At 36.0% G+C, this 17,357-nt stretch overlaps 2 protein-coding genes and 1 long non-coding RNA gene across 7 annotated transcripts in view; 2 read left to right on the top strand and 1 right to left on the bottom strand.

The window, feature by feature from the left end:
* LOC132841176 (calponin homology domain-containing protein DDB_G0272472-like) overlaps positions 1-17,357 on the top strand; it is a 102,535-nt gene extending 85,178 nt beyond the window's left edge. For 2 of the 5 annotated variants that reach the window (XM_060863420.1, XM_060863422.1), the window contains 4 exons: positions 12,165-12,225; positions 13,829-14,320; positions 14,579-14,650; positions 15,065-17,357. In XM_060863420.1, coding sequence (XP_060719403.1) covers positions 12,165-12,225; positions 13,829-14,320; positions 14,579-14,650; positions 15,065-16,386 — 1,947 coding nt within the window. In that variant the 3' untranslated portion in view covers positions 16,387-17,357. Of the gene's footprint in view, positions 1-10,542; positions 10,767-10,925; positions 11,429-12,164; positions 12,226-13,828; positions 14,321-14,578; positions 14,651-15,064 lie in introns of those variants that run through there. The other 3 variants (XM_060863418.1, XM_060863421.1, XM_060863423.1) reach the window with 3 other exon arrangements.
* Positions 1,348-3,675, bottom strand: LOC132841235 (uncharacterized). Its single transcript, XR_009647880.1, has 6 exons — positions 3,632-3,675; positions 2,600-2,647; positions 2,371-2,452; positions 2,000-2,076; positions 1,613-1,824; positions 1,348-1,408 (listed from the first exon to the last, which is right to left on the bottom strand). It is a non-coding gene; the product is annotated as an uncharacterized LOC132841235 (long non-coding RNA).
* On the top strand, positions 6,828-9,262 carry LOC132841222 (butyrophilin-like protein 2). Its single transcript, XM_060863500.1, has 4 exons — positions 6,828-7,040; positions 7,231-7,282; positions 7,383-7,703; positions 9,165-9,262. The coding sequence occupies exons 2-4, from the start codon at positions 7,267-7,269 to the stop codon at positions 9,245-9,247; spliced, it is 420 nt and encodes a 139-aa protein (XP_060719483.1). The 5' UTR covers positions 6,828-7,040; positions 7,231-7,266; the 3' UTR covers positions 9,248-9,262.

Below are 17,357 nucleotides of genomic sequence, written 5' to 3'. Positions count from 1 at the left end.
CATCACATTACCTTCCTCTTTCACCTCAAACACAAGGTCAGAGAATGTGCACTTATTCAGTCCAGGTTGAAGGTGGAGAAGGCAAATTTTTGATTTCAGTTATAATTTTTTTTATTTATTTACTGTTTGAAAGGATAATAATAATATTCTGAACTACAAACCCCAATGCCTTTTAATAAAACAGTAAAAAAATCCTCTACAATAATACTTGGGGAGCTCTGGATACAGGATAACGTATTGAGTATAGTGTTCAGTATAGAACAGGAGTAGACACTGTTGGTCGTGTAGAGCTGCTGTCCTGCAGAGTTTAGATCCAATACTGATAAAAACCTCACCTGTGTGTAGCTTTAGTAATCTGTTGTGAAAAATCTTAGAACTCAAGAATGCCCCAAAGTAAAGTGTTATGTCTTAAAAATATTATAATTGGTGTCATAAGACACATGGGAATAGGCCCTAGATGTTGTAATAGTTTTAAGGTAATATATGACTAACATATAAATAACCACACCTGAGTCAACAAGAAAAGATTATTGTAACCATAAACTTAGTAAAAGTAACCAGACTCAGTGCTATCAGGCCTAGGAGAAGTAGGAGTGTGTCACAGGACGGGGGAATAAAAGACCCAAATGCAGGATAGCTTAAAAGAAAAACAGGGTTTATTAACAAAAAAACACGAAACATGGACACTGACTCGAGACACGACAGCAAAAGACACCAGGACAAAACGAAAGACAACAGAGGTTTCCGCGCTGCTCAAGGCAACGCTGCTCAACTAAATAAACAAGACAATCAGAAACATGAGGAACAGGTGTGCAGAAGCGGGCAGGAAGAGACAAGGACGGGGCAGACACGTGAACACAGAACGTACACAAATGCACATGGCCAAAGTCCGGGCTGAGTCCTGACAGAGTGTAATCTGGGGATCCAGTTTCAGAATCAGAAGGAGAAGATGCTAAACAGGAGATGGAGGAGAGGCAGAAGTTTTAAGCACAGGGCAGCAAGTTTCAGCATGAGGACAGCCGTCAGTTTGAGTTCCCTGATCTACGAGGTCAGACAAATGAGTTTGGGTGAAGGAAGTGCGAGTCAGAGGCACAGTAAGTTCAGGAGAGTGGAGCTGGTCCAAGAACATAGAGAGTTCATGGGTCAGATGACACAGCTGAAAGCGATGGTAAACAGTCCTAAATTCAGCTGGAACAGGCCTCATGTAGGTAGAAGGGAGAAGCAGCTGAATCATTCGACCAGCTGGATGCACTTGCTGAGTCTGAGGTTGAGGATCTAGAGGTTGAGGAAAGAGAGTAACCTTTAGTAGAAATAGAGGAACTAAGACTTAAACCAAAGAGGGAGAGATGAATGATCTCCACATCATCATTAGTCACATGTGCTACAGTCAGTTTTGCTTTGCCTTTACCTGTAACATATAAACCACAAAAATAAAGCAAACACTGACAAAAAAAAACTATTTAGTATTTTTTGTCAAGCAAAAAATAGAAGTTTAAAAAAAATACTTTACTTCATGATTTGCCTCAGTATTTTGTCTTTATTTAGAATTTTTAAATTGCTTAATTTCAACATCAATTTTGAATTTGTAAATGTTTGTCAAACGTCAACTCACCGATCTCACAATGTGGGAAGTGAAGACGACGGATTGAATCTTCTGGGCCATCAATATTGTACAGAGGCCCTGCAGGTTCCTTTTGGGGTAATTTGTTTAGGAGCCAGCTGTCCCAGTCCATTATTTTGTACTTCACTTCCCCTTCACTTTCCATCTCAAACACAATGTTGGTCAATTTGCACATAAACTGACCCGCATGAGGGCAGAAAAACCTGAAGAAAACCAGAAAATCCAGGCCAGAAACGTGTTCTTTTTTTAGTTCTTGCTTAGGGCACAAATCAAAAAGATTAGTGTGCACTACAGTTTAAGCATCAAGGTTTTTCTCATCACCATGAATCATGTTACAGCTAGGACACAAAATCCTAATAAAAACAGCAGTTATATTACCGATATTCATCCTTGTCACAATTTTCAACCAATTCAGGTGTAAATGGTTGCAGCTGAAGAGAAACGTCTGCTGAAGGCTGTTAAATAAACAAAGGAGGAAAAGGGGTTTCATTGCTTAAGCACATATAACTGACCAGTCAAACCTAGACCTAGAACACTGTAGATTGAATTATTTTTATTTTCTTATGTTCTGCTAAAACACTGCCTGCCCCAAAGAGGCTTTCTAGTGGTGTCAAAACCCAGAATCTGGAAAGACCCAGGCACCACTATGGAAGTAGGTACAGTACACTGAGGAAATGAAAAGTTCAGTCTTCATTCGCTTTCTCACACGTTGATCTGCAGTCTTAAATATCAGCATCAGTGATACTTACATGTCTGGGGTAGGTATGCGGGGTAGATGTGGACCTGGGGCCTTTTTCAGTCCCTTTTTTTCACCAAAATGTGAAACATATACTGGTAAAAAAAAACTATATTATAATATTATATATTATAATAATAAGAAATGTAAAGAATAAACACAACCAGGGAGAAAGAAACAAAGCATAAGAGTAAAAACACATGCAGACATGATAAATATATGACCCCGATCCAAAATCTTACCAGAAGTGAAGGACATCTCAGACTGTTTCTCTACTTCCTTTTTAAAAACTACAACACAAGAGTAAAAGACATTTTTATCAGTATTAGACTGTGTTATGCCAGACAGACAAAAGATAAACTTGTGATCTCTCTGATCAACTCTCTGATCTTCCTTTATTCTAGATTTCCTCTAGATATCCAAGCAGCTGAATCACTGAGTGTCTTCAGACAACTTGTGAAGACCTACGCATTCCTGAAATACTTAATCTAGAGATTATTTTTTTGCTTGTTTATATATATTTTAAAAAATTGTGATATATTTTCTCCGTACAGAGTTTTAGACTCATGGTATCCTTAGTCTGTGACCTAGTGAACCAGTGTTGATGTATTCACTGATAGAAACTTCAAAGTACTTTTGTGCGTCACTCTGGATAAGGGCGTCTGCCAAAAATACCCACCAAATTATATATTTCATTTATAAACAATAAAAAAATAAATAAAATATTTAATTAATTATTAAAATGAATAATCCAGTGAGAGTGTGTGTGTGCCCTGCGATGGGTTGGCACTCCGTCCAGGGTGTATCCTGCCTTGATGCCCAATGACGCCTGAGATAGGCACAGGCTCCCCGTGACCCGAGGTAGTTCGGATAAGCGGTAGAAGATGAATGAATGAATAATCCAGTGTTTTGCTTCAAGATTGACCCAAAGTGCCACTTTTTTGCATGATTTATTTATTTATTTAAAAAGACATGTTGATATAATTGCTTTTTCTCATCAGTACTATAATAAAGTTTATAATATCAACATATCTTTTCTGTTGCCTAATGAAAATCCCAGATTAAACTAAATGCAAATAAACCCATGTAATGTATTGCAATAAAGAATATCTTATCTATTAACACTGAAATTCATCTTAAAAAAGCAGGCAACTTGATCAAAAATTATAAAACATCTGTTTTTTAATGTAAATTAGGAATTGTAGGCTTCATTTGAAGGTTCATTTAAAATTTTTTAAGATATTCAAAATTAAAATATAAAACACTAGAATTACCTTAAGCAGCCGAGAAAAATGGCAGATCAACAAAGTAGCCCTTCCTGTACTTTCAGTTTAAGGACATATGACTGTATATATACACGTATATACTGTAAGTGGACACCCACAAGACATTGCGCAACTCTAATTAAAGGGAAAAAACATTCACACCAATTGGAGAAACTTGAATGGATTTGTATTTGTGTTGAATTGGATTCTTCATGTATCATATTATATAATGTATAAGAATGTAATATACTGTAATCACAACGCTCTAAATGTCTTCATTGGCTCTTCTGGGAAATAGTTATTTTAGCTACTCTAGCTATTAATAGCTAGACACATTCTTAATGTCATTTATATTTTTGAATTTCCAATTAAACATTTGTATTTGGTTCATACTTTAGTATTGTTAAGAATATACTATTGGTGGGTGTTTAGAAATATTTCAAATTGTATAGATGTCTACATGTTGGGATAAAAGAATGTTTTTTTAAATACTGCTGATTTTAGGCAGAATAAGTAGAAGAAAGATGCAAATCTGGCTCTATCATTTTAGTAAAAATGTGCTTTAGAAATCTAAAACCATTTACATTAAAATGAACTAATCTTATATCATAATGCTAGCACATGTCCAAAATTGGTCATCTATTCTGGAATGTTCTTACTGTGGCAATCACAGAGACGCTATCTTATTTCGAGAAGTCATTGAGCTCACGTATGTAAAAGATTCCTCAGACTGCTATGCTGTCGTGTGACAAATGAGCAGAACTGGGCAGATGACTTCATGTGTTTTTTTTTTTTTTCATGTCGTCATGTGTCTCAAGAAAACACCTGAGCCTTCACCCTTCCTGATAGTAGCAGTCATGTGAAAGGAGAAAACTTTATTAAATATACATATTACTACATTTATATTTATCTTATATTGTACATTTATTATTATTACTATTTTTACGTTACGACTTCAGTAGTAAAAGAACGAGTTGACACAGAGACGGCAAATAAACAGAAAAAAAACATGTATAATTTATTTGGTGAACTTTTCTGTGAGGAGATGTGTATTTAACATTTTTTGGAAGGAGTCTCTAGTGTTAGACAAAATCTTTTACACTCTGAGTTCAGTAACCTTACAATCTGTATTTTCTAGCTCTTAGGTAACTGTTTATAGCTGCAAGTGAAAACAGAAACTATTTTACAGATGTTCTATGACATTAAAAATAACTATACATGGAATAAAAGAATTCATGTTCTAATTATTTAGATTTCAAATAAGAAATCTAAAGAATGTAAGAATGTGTAAGAATATGTTTTTATCTACTTAAAATAAAATCCACAGATTATGATGGTATGGATGTTGCCTTATGGATGACGTCTATAACATGACTAATCAGTCTGGGAAGTGCTATGTCTCGCCGGTTTTCGGGTAAATAAGAAGATGCAATCAGAACTGCAGAATCTCACGATCTCTCTTTCAATTAACAAGAAACCTCTGATAGCCAACAGCAACAACAGGTTTAGTCAAATGAGATATATAAGCTTTTAAAATAGTTAAATAAGATACATGACTTTATTGATGCCGATCAGGGGTACAGAGAGAAATCATTAACAAAGTGTCTGGGGCAGATCCACAGGCTGGATTTTTGTCCCAATTGTGATCCCAAATGAATTAACAAAAAAATGTTGTACAAAAAGAAAATCATGACATCATATTGTATAATGAGGTGTATTAAAGGTAGGAGGGTCTATGGGGTAGATTCAGAAAACAAGTTAATCAGAGAAGGTTTTCTGGAACTGAGGTCATAAAAAGCAAAACAAATGGTAAAAGACATAAATACCCAAGAACTCCAGGGGTAGGAAAAGAAAACAGCGCTGGTCATTATTGTATGGCCTGTGTCTCCCAATAAATTCAAATAGAATGAGTCTGAGATACAACTGAATTAATTTCTGTTTTTTCAATTACTTTTATATTTAATTTTTTATTTTAAGACATTTCCACTGCAACAGGATTCACGATAATTCAATTGTGACAAATCATGAACTTGAAAGGCCCAGAGGAATATTTTCATACATGCATCAGCTATAAAAAATTGTTGTCCCATATAAAAAATACACTCAAATGTTCAAAAACAGACAGTTGGATCATTGAGGTAAAAATTGTGCAGAACAAATTAATGTGTAAGAGTTTTGGAAGTGACTTGATGCCAATGGATAAGTTGGATGTAAATTCAGAGCTAGTCAGACAGCCTTACCTGCTGTATCCAGGTTGGGTGGGTCTAGTTCTGTACCTGACAAATAACAAGAGCGCACACAACAACATTATGTAGTTAAAGTACACTTACAATAGACAATAATGTTTTCAGTAAACATAAGCAAAATTATTTATTCATCATCAAGGAAACCAATAGGTTTATACTTTATATCATCACCTGACATGACATAATATGACTGTCACTGATAGGATGCACAAAACTACAGTCTCGCTTTTTTATGACATTCTGTGTCTCAAAAATCTCTGAATATTAGCATTCACTTACCTGGAAGCAGGACTATATATCGTGTCCACACTTCCTTGTCTTTTTTATCCAAAAAGAGTTAATGTGACTTCAGAGGTCTCGATGTTCAAAATCTCAAATGTGGGGTGATAGTTGGGGCCACAGTCCAGTTGGAATTTCACTACCTAAGGGAAGAGGTGATTAAGGTGATTAATCCACAATGCCTAAGATCAATAATGTATGATTAATATGACCACACTGCTGATGATGATCTTTTTGAATAATACCTCTTGTTGGAGTACAGTATTTTCAGTATTATTTCTATAGCATAGCCGGATAAAATAATTTTTTTATTTAACGCTGCTTATTTTAATAGGTAGAAGAAAGAAGCAAATCTGGCTCTATCATTTTAGTAAAAAGTGCTTTAAAACTTTAAAACCATCTGCATTAAAATAAACTAATCTTATATCATAATGCTAGCACATGTCCACGGCTGTTGTTGGTTCAGAGAATGTAAATAAATTAGAATTATATAATTATATAGTTTGTTCTATAATATTTCTTTTGACAAAATTATTATTATTATTATTTCTATTATTATTATTATTATTATAATACATGTATATAATAAGACCTAATAAGGCTGAACCCAGGGGGCGTGGTTATCAGAGGCGAAGGGGCGGAGCTTTGTCTCAGTTCTCTGTAATGAAGGTGAAAGTGAAAATAGTTTTCGACTCTCAGACAGAGTCACTGCGCCATTACACTTCCTGCTGTAACGGACTGATACAGGAGGAATATATGTGTATATGTAGACAGGGGACATTTTAAACACGGTGTTTAAACCCTAATGAGTTAAATACCGAATATGTGGCGCTCTGAAATGTGGAAACACTTCAGTTAAAGTATCAGATGTGTTTATATGAGGAACAGGAAAGGTAAGAGGAGTTAGCATCATGCTAAAGTACAAGCTAATCTCAAACTAATCCAATTGTGTGTAATTCCTTACCTTCTTATCATGTATTTGTGTTAAACATGAGGTCTCTCTCTCTCTCTCTCTCTCTCTCTCTCTCTCTCTCTCTCTCTCTCTCTCTCTCTGTGTGTGTGTGTGTCTGTTTGTGTGTTTAGGATTTTGTTAGTCTGAAACTACAGAAAGAGATAAAGATGGCGACTGCAAGCAGTAAGTTATATTTCAAGGAATGAATTTATCAATATAATTTGAAGATTGAGGATTAATTTAATCGCGTGTGTTTGTGTGTTTGTGTGTTTTACCCACACAGATGAGCCTAAACTCATTGGTCCCAGTAATACAGAGCGGTATAATCGCTCTGCTGTCACTCTCTCATGTCGTCTGTCTCCTGAAATCAGTGCTGTTGACTTGGAGATCCGGTGGTTTAAGGAGACAGACTGTGTTTGTGTTTATAAGAACAGTAAGGTGACAGAGGGGAGAGGTTATGAGGGCAGAGTGAGTCTGTTCACTCAGGAGCTGGAGAGAGGAAACGTCTCCTTACAGCTGAGAAACTGTACAGAGTCAGATGATGGATATTACCTCTGTCAGGTCACTGATGGAGACAGAACAGAAGAGATTACAGTATTTATGAGTAAGTGTTCCTGATCTCCACACTGTATAAACTCCACATCATCATCTGTGCTTCTCATCTCAGTACATAAACACACTCAGTATTCAGTGTGAGATTCAGTATACAGGCTGCTAATGTGGAGTGAAGATCATTTGAGGTGAATTAACAGTAACTCTATTTTTCACTCTTCTACACACCTGCACAAGGGCTTAAAAGCAGCAGCTTGTACAAATATGAAGTAACTAGGGATTTATTTATCTAACTTTATTTATCTATTAATCAGAGATTGACTGAATATCAGTTTAAACTAAAACAATCAAAGACATGTTTTACATCAGAAAGAAAATTAAATTACACACTAAATGTGATTTAAATGATTACAATTTCTGTATATCCAGTAGATCAGACTACATCACTGCCAAATACAGCACTGAGAACCAAACTACACACATTTAGGTTAAAGGTAGAGGAAAAAACAGTCTGGCTGATGATTAAGACTTTTGGTGTAAGTATATCTGTCTAGTGACTAATGTGAGATGTATAACAGTCCAGAGAACACAGATTAGCTCGTCATGTAGTCAGCTTAGCTCCTGCTAACATGCTGTGTTTGTATTTCTCTACTTCTGTAAGTCTGTAAATTCAGAGTGGAGACTAATATCAGGAGTTACAGGTTGTAGTGTTGGACTTTTCCAACATGATTTGTTTTAAAACTAACACAGTAAGGTACAGACCTGGAGAACACAAACTGTATTGTCCTTGTAACTGTGTTAATAACATGAAATGAGAAACTGAACGACTCCCACTACAATGTAGACTCTCATCTTTCATTAGTCGTGTTTACACACAAAGATTTTTACCAGTATGAATGAATTCAGCCAGACTGCAGATTCCTAATGAACTGTTTCTGTGTGTCTTAAAATGGACTCTTTTCATTTATATGCATGTTACATGTGATCTGATCCAAATCTATCTTGGTGCTCAGAGCTCTAGGTTAGTGCTTCTGAATGATTAAGTCATTTATCACCATATTTTAAAATCAGAGAAGAATCGATATCACACAAACACACTCACAATTATTAAACAGATTAAAATCTCTAACATGAGCTGTGTTTTCTGTACAACATTTTATTACATGATTCAAACTCACATGTACAGAACACACAATCTGAATCTCATAAAGAAAATAATGTGAAGCCAAAATGCCTTGGACGCCCTCTAGTGGCCATCTGCAGTACAATTATTAACTCCTCCAGTTCCCATGTTAGTGAATGAAACATGATCCAAACTTTCATTTAATTTACAGCTCCACAGTCATGTTTATGATCTCAGTTCATCTTTAATATCTTCTCCATATTTTCCCTACAATAAATGTGTTTTATAAGATTTATATGGTGATAATTAACAGGACAGTGTTAATGAGGTTGACTAAAGCAGCTAACACTAACTCAGATTCATACTAATTTATTGTGTGTATGATTTTAGATAACACTAGCTGTCACGTGCGTGGGATAAAAATGGACCCAAATGCAGGACAGCTTAACAAAAAACAGGATTTATTAACATAAAAAACACGAAACAGGACAAAGACAACAGCAGACAAGGACAACAGGAGACAACAGAGGATTCCGCGCTGCACAAGGCAACGCGGCTCAACTAAATAATACAAATAATTATTTAGACATAAGGGACAGGTGTGCAGAGGCAGGGAGGAAAAGACAAGGGCGGGGCAGACACGTGAACAAGAAACATAAACAAAAGGCACATCTCCAAAGTCCGGGAAGAGTCCTGACACTAGCAGTAGCTTGTTAAGGTTAACCAGTCACTAGTTTTTAAATGAACTGCACTGACAGAATGAGTGGAGAATAAGAGCGAACTTCTTCATTCAGATGAGTAACGTACTGCAGCTCAAATCAGTAATTCATGAGTCAAAGCTCTAAAACTTTTTCCTAACAATAATAAGATTAATATTCCTGTGAACATTATAACAGTACAGTTTAACATGTTACATTTTTATTACTAACACTGTATTAACTTTGAGGTAACTGATGCAGTGTTTTTAGCTTCCCTGTGATTGGGTCTGGGTTTTAATACATGACGACACCTCAGTTTTCTGACATAATGATTCACTATCTGTTGTTCTATTTTATTAAAATAGTTAAAATTGTAGCTGAACATCTTTGAAAGCACAGAGTGAAGATTGTTTATCAGCTGTTCTGACTGTAAATCATAAGTTTTTCTCATTGTATTTTATCTAACATTACATTTCTCTCTGTTGTTTTACATGATACTTCTCACAGCGGTAAGTAAATAACTCGACTTCACACTAATAGTAAAAGCTGATATTTTATAAACTTATCACATATATTACATTTTAATCCAGGAATCAAATAGAAACATAAAGATGATTTTCAGATCATGTTTATGTGAAGGAGTCTGATCAGTAAGTGAGATTCCACTTCCATCAGTCAGCTTCTTTCCCACAATGCACCTGTGTGTAACCTCACTGCAGTGTAATAATGTACAGAGACGTTTACCGTGTCGAGTAAAAGACACAACAAACACACAGCATATAACACACACCACTGACAGACTCCATCAGAATGTTACACAATAAACATAAATCACAGCTTTAACAGTTTTCAGTGTTTGTAGACAGAATAATTGTCATCAGTCGCTCTGCGTAACAATCACACCATGTTTAGAAAAAGACCTGAAGAGTCGACTCGGCCTGGTGTTTAGTGTCTTTAAGCTAACGCTAGTAAGTCGTGTTAATGCACACAGCATAAAGACAACCTGACTGACCTGAGAACAGAAGTCCTTCACTTCATTTCTAAAGCTTCCTTCATAGGAGAGAGGGATTTGGGAGTGAAAGAGAGAAAAACAGAAGGAGATCACGCATCTTCTCTAATCTACTGCGACATGTCACATGCTGTCGTAACCAGTATATAGACGAGGCAGCAGTAAAGAACATCATTCTGTTATCTGTTCAGGTTTTACATTGATAAATGTCTGTGTTTATAATTAAAGGAAGTGAGAATCTGATATTCTGTATATTCCTTTATCTACTACAGGCTTTACTGAGACGTGAGTATAAACCCCTTTTCTGTGCTAGTGATGTCTTGATGCTGCATGAATAATATATTTATTGTTCAGATGAAATAGATTAGACTGTGCTGTGTGTTCAGAGTGCAATAGCACAGATATCTGAGCATCATGAGCATAGTGTAGTGAACACAACAGACTGTGATCTCTAACAGAACATTCATCATGCTGGTGTCTAGTTTGTCATTTAGTGTTGTACAGACACAGAAATCTGACCTACACACTGATACTGAGAGAGAAAAAGCTGAAGGTTTTTGTTTGAATGTGATTTGATAACAATAACTCTCTATTAAAGTTACTGATCCTGGCTAACATTACTGTAGTGAACAGAACTACAGAGAGATGTGAGTTAGAGAGTCACACTTGATAATGCTGCATGAAAGAGATTCGAACAGAATGGAAGTAAGTCATCTGGGGAATTTGTTTCTTACTGCATTAATACTGAAAGATCCTGAAGAGCAGAAAGAGAAGAGAAACAATACAGTACAGGATCAAAACAGACTTTTTAGGAATGTTTACAGCTAATACTACAGGATAAAATACAGAAATACTGAAAATTACAATGCATTTTTAATAATCTCAACAAACTTATTGTGCTTTTTTCCCCACATCCTCCTGTAGATAAAGACTTCTGTGTTGAACAGGTGAGTAAAATGTTATAAAATATGACATTCATTAATGTCTTACTGATGATAGCAGCATTAAAAAAAAATTGTTATAATTAGACCAGTGATCAGTGAGGGGTAAGTGAGTTACCATGGCAACCGGCTCCCAGTGATGGTTTACTGTGGATAAAAAAATCACATTGGATTGTTCTAAAAACACAGTTGTTAAACTGTTTGCTAGCAATCGGTTGTAAGGTAATCAAAAAACTTCTTTCAGTTTCTGTGTTTCTTGTGTTCTTTGGTCATCGCTGACTGACGATTGTAAACAAATAAAAGTCAGCTAATGAACATAAAATAACATTAAACACAAACTGTGTCTTTAAAAAAAGATGTAAATGTCTGGAACAGTGGATTATGATGCATAAGAACATGACATCATTGTGATATTGTGTCACCACAGCAGAAATGAGACCAAACATCTTGATTCTTATGGAGATGATTTTTTTCTCTGTCCTGTAAGGTTCAGTTTAGTGTTTAATGATTGTGTTCTTCAGCTGGCTGCATTCAAACTCAGTGTGTTACTGAACACAATATCAGTTTAAATCAACCTCAATCACCTCAGTGTGTACTGTTAGTAATATTACACACACACACACACACAAACACACACACAATCATCTAAACAGAGAAACACTTCGTGTTAATTTAACACTTTATTTACATACATTATTGAGTCATGTATAAAACCTTCACACTGTTTTATTCACTTCCTCAGAGAGACAGAAAATGGACAGAAGATGAGAGAAAGAAAATGGAGAAATCTGTTCTACTGACTGGTGAGTATGGAAGGAGGTACAAAAGTAAACACACCTGTTCATCTTTACAGCCTGAAGTGTTCAATAACGAGATCTCCAGTAAGCCTGTAGTCTGAAATTCACAGCTTCTCACATTCTCCATTCAAGATATTATTTACACATTATAGAGACTGTGTGAAATTGATCACTGTGTTAAAAATTCACACTGCATGTCACTGTTTCTGTGTGAATTTCAAATTTAACCTGATTACAGTGAATAATCTAAATATTTCTGGGTGGAAATCACAGGTAAATTATCAGTGAATACAAATAATTGATAATTAAAAAGGTTAATTAGTTTTGGTTAATAAATGTCGTCCTAGAGCAAGACCCTTAACCCTAAACCTGCTCGGTACATTTGTAAGTTGCTGTCAGGAGCTACTGGGACAATTCCAGTGTGTTTTCCTACAGCATGTTTCCTACAGCATGTGTGTTGTGTCACGTCACTCCTATTCTTCTGTTTCCTGCTTTGTCACCTGTATGTAGTCATTTTTATACCCAGAAATTAAACTAACAATCAGAAACCAGGTCACAAAGTAATTAATAGAGTAATTAGCAGCCAGGTTTTACTAATGAAAAGCCTGAGATCTGCAAGAAGAGTGACTAACTTTTAAAAAGCAGATCTTGTGCCAGTTTGGTGTTCTGGAAAGACAAATGGACATCAACCTCAGTCCAAAATCAGACCATTTAGTGCTCAGAGATCTAAAGAAAAGCCAATAGTTACATCATGTGACCTAAAGGCCTCTTTAAGCTCATTAAATGTTTATGTTCATGACATCAAAAACACAAAAAGTCTGAACAATATACTTTGGAGAAGTTTGCTAATAATACACAGCGCCATGTTTGTCGATTATTAAACTCAGTGTTTCAACACAAACACCTCATACCAACTGTCAAGCATGCTGATGGATGGGTGATGATTCAGGCTTGTTTATCAGTCACAAAGATGACAACAATGAGCTCCACATTGAACCAGATAATGATGAAAACATCAACACGTGAATGTCTACAGAAGGACAAGTCAGTGTGTTGGTATGGTGAAGTCCACACCTCAACCTCATTGAGATGCTTTGTCAGGATCTTAAGAGAGCTGTGCATAAACACATGCCCTCAAACATCTATGACCTGAAGCAGTGTTATAAAGAACAGTGGGCCAAAATTTCTCCAGAATGATGTGAGAGACTAAAAACATTTATTTTAAGTTAATGTGGTTCTTCTGAATTTTAGGATGTTATTGAATTTTTCTTCCTGGTTTCTGAATGTTTCTGGACTTTCTGGAGAAAATGAGTATTGAAAGCTTTTGTGTTTTTTGATGTCACCTGAGGTTATTTGTTTGTCCACAGAAGTTGGTGAGGACCAGAAAATTGTTACATAGAAAAATTAAACATAGAATTAAATGAGGGCATCATTATTTTTCCTCACAGGACTTTATATCATAAAGTTTTTCTGTAATCTTTTTTTTCTGTTGAATGAATAAATGTAAAGGCCACCAAAAATGAAGAAAAGTAACAATCGTTTATATTCTACTGATTTATATTAATGTTTTCTGAAAATTTCGTTCTGTCTACACTTAAATGTTTTTTAGAATATAATGTTGCTGAATTGAAAGGGAAGATCAGAAAGTTGGAAAAAACTGAAAACGAGCTGAAAACAATAAAACAGGAACTGGACAGAACAACTGAGGAGCTACAGAAGAGAGAAAGAGCTCTACAGGAGAGAGATCAACAACTGAAAGTGAAAGACACACAGATACAGACGACACAAATACAAGTGGAAGAAATGGAGAAAACACTTGTGAAGAAGGATGAAGAATTAAATAAGAAAAATGAAGAGCTGAAGGTTCTCAAAGAAAGTTTAGAGACTAATAAGAAGACTCTTTCTGAGAGAGATGCAGTGTTAATGGAAACAAATAAAACACTTAAAAATGTCACTGAACAGATGATGGAAAGAGACAAAGAGCTTCAGGAGAAAGACAAACTTCTAGAGGAGAAAACAAAGCAGCTGCAGGAACGGACAGATCCAGAATCATCAGCCTCCATCAGGAGAAGAAACAGCAAGGAAACGTTACCTCCAACAAGTGAGTAATATGTCAAATTAAACAATTATAGAAGTTTCTCAGAATGTCATTGTTTCTAAATATTCAATTAATAAATTAATACATAAATATACTGTAATGATCCTTAATAGTGCAACTCTTCAGTTATTATAAGGAAATGTAATTTAAACAGTGACAGGGGTTAGTTATAGTGTATAAGACATAACTTTATTATATCATCTGTCTAACTCTACCTTCTGAAGAATGTCTCTCATTCTGACTGGTTCTGATGTTTCCTAGTGAGTGAAGAGACTCAGGACTCAGCAGCACCAATCAGGAGAAGAAACAGTATGGATGGAAATCGTCCAACAAGTGAGTGATTAATGATTGTTGTATGTTTAATGTGAAACTCAACAGTAGTTTGAGGTAAAAGAGATGAATATAAAGAGAAGCAGCAGACAGATTTAAATTTATAATTTTATTACAGTCACAACATCAACATTGTAAAGCTGATATAAAACATGGACATAAAAAATTCTGAAAAAATATCTAATAGGTAAAAATTATAAATGTTAAATATCTCAGGATTCTGAGCAGCGTGACAGAAAATCATTTGATATGGACGACATCAATCTTTCCTCCGTCAATCACAGTGACACTAACATGATGAGGAATTTGAGTATGAGTTATATAAAGGCAGTCGGCCTCCATACTCCATAGAACAGCGTCATCACCACAATGCAGTAAGTGATTCTGTATTAAATGATTCATTCTTGTTCATTTCAGTGGGTGGAGAATCGTCTAGTCCACATCCTCCAGCGTCGGTTCCTGTAGCAGAACTGAGGCTGGTGCTGCTGGGGAGGACGGGGTCTGGGAAGAGTGTAACAGGAAACATCATCCTGGGCAGAGAGGAGAGGAACCAGGCTGCTACGTCTACAGCTACATCTACAGCCACCCAGCAGAGTGAGAGCACACAGGGGGAGGTGGCTGGGAGGAAGGTGACTGTGGTGGACACGCCTGACTGGTTCTCTCCTGAACTGTCTCTGGAGAATCTGAGACAGGACGTGGGACACTGTGTCCGTCTGTCTGCTCCAGGACCCCAAGCCTTCCTCCTGGTCATACCTCTAAAGCAGCCTACAGGAGAGGAGAGAGGGATGCTGGAGAAAATGGAGGAGATCTTTGGAGAGACATGCTGGAGAAACACAATGATCATATTCAGTGTTACTGATGAACATCAGAAGAAGAACATTGAGGACTTTATCCAATCAGGAGACCAGGCGGTCCAGAGACTTGTAGAGAAATGTGGGAACAGGTTTCACTGTCTCAACATTAATGAGAGTGGAGATGGTTCTCAGGTCTCAGAGCTGTTGGAGAAGATAGAGAAGATGGTGGAAGGAAGCAGAGAGAAATTCTACAGCAGTGACATCTACCTGGAGACAGAATCTCAGATCAGAGCAATGGAAGCAACGATTCTGAAGGAAAGAGAAGAAAAAAGAGAGAGAGAGGAGAAGGACATGAAAGAAAAAATAGAGAAGGAGGTGCAGGATTCTCTGAGAAAGATAGAGGGAGTGATCGAGGAGCATGAAGGAGACATCAGACAACTTAATGATCGAACAACTGAACTGGAGAGAAAGATGAAAGAAGAGAGGGATGAAGAGAAAAAGAAAGAACTCGAGAGGGAGCTGAAACGAGAGGTAGACAAAAGAACAGAAATGGAAGGAAAGGTGAAGAAACTAAAAGAAAAGAGAGAGAGGGAGAGAAAAGAGATGGAGGAAAGGCACAAGCAGGAGATGGAGGAGATCAGGGAGGTGTATGAAGGAGAGATCAGAATGGAGGCAGAGAGAAAGCTCATGAAGATCATCCTGCCTGAACTCCAGAGAAACATGTTGTCCTCAAAAACAAAGATGCAGGAAGATTTCAGCAGACAGATGGAGGAGAAGAACAGAGAGATGGAGAATCTTCAACAGAAACTTTCACAGCTCACAGATACTCACAGTCTGCTTGAAGAGGTTTATGAGAAAACTGTCAGAGAAAGTTCAGAGAGAGCTTCTCTAAAAGGAGAGGCATCAAAGGGAATCTCTCAGAAATTTAAAGGCTTATTTAAATGAGTAACAGATTATAAAGCTGCAGAGACTCAAATGGTCTGAAATGAGGCGTATCAGCCAGTGATGGTAGACATCACAGAGCAAGAGACAGAAAGAAAGAAGCTAATAAACAGGATTAAACTGTTTGTTTTTTTCTAAGGCCTAATCGTCAAACAATTCTTAAGACAACAGGATGTTTAAAAATGAAGATGGATTGTCCAACTGGCTACAAATGTGCAGCACATTCACAAATAAGTTGCAGGGCTAATTAATTATTCTTATTAACAATAAGCTAGTTACTGCTACTTACTTGTCATGCAGTACAACCTAACAAATATACTGTAATGAGTGGGTCTGGTTTGGGAACTTTTACACACTGATGAAATCACATCATGGCACACAGTGTTTTATTCTTTTTATACAACAGCAATTTGCTCACAATTACATTTGTATTAACAAAAGAAGAGCACTTTAAACTCTTTATCCCTTTACAGCTACCTCTAATATGGAGATACATCCTCAAATTTACATTATAACAGCTTGAATCTCTTGTAAGGAATCAAAATGAAAAATTATTAATGATTATTTTTAATATATTTTTTTAATAGTTATTTTATAATATACTTGGGAAATGTGTAACAAATTTGTTAGTTTTCCCAAATATCACCTGGTGCAGCTGACTGTAACAGACTATTTTGAAGCTTTAATATATAAATCATCATGAAGCAACATATCTGTGTTCCTTGCAAATATCTAGCAGGTTTGTCAGACTTTATAAACTTTGTAAAACTTGAAACTTTTTAGAATATTGCCATGTTGTTGCCATATATGGCTTTAATGTTATATATCTCAATGAGATTGTTATTTTGTTTACATTTTGTACAATTTTATTAGAAAAATGAATTTGTGAAAATATTTATCAATGATGTATATATTTGTACATTTAATTATGTATAAACTGTATGAATAAATGTGAACATGTACATATGTCTGTA

Source organism: Tachysurus vachellii, chromosome 26 (assembly GCF_030014155.1).
Source record: "Tachysurus vachellii isolate PV-2020 chromosome 26, HZAU_Pvac_v1, whole genome shotgun sequence".
Taxonomy (NCBI): domain Eukaryota; kingdom Metazoa; phylum Chordata; class Actinopteri; order Siluriformes; family Bagridae; genus Tachysurus; species Tachysurus vachellii.
The sequence above is the reverse complement of the archived record's forward strand: the minus strand, read 5'-3'. Positions and strand labels throughout refer to the sequence as shown.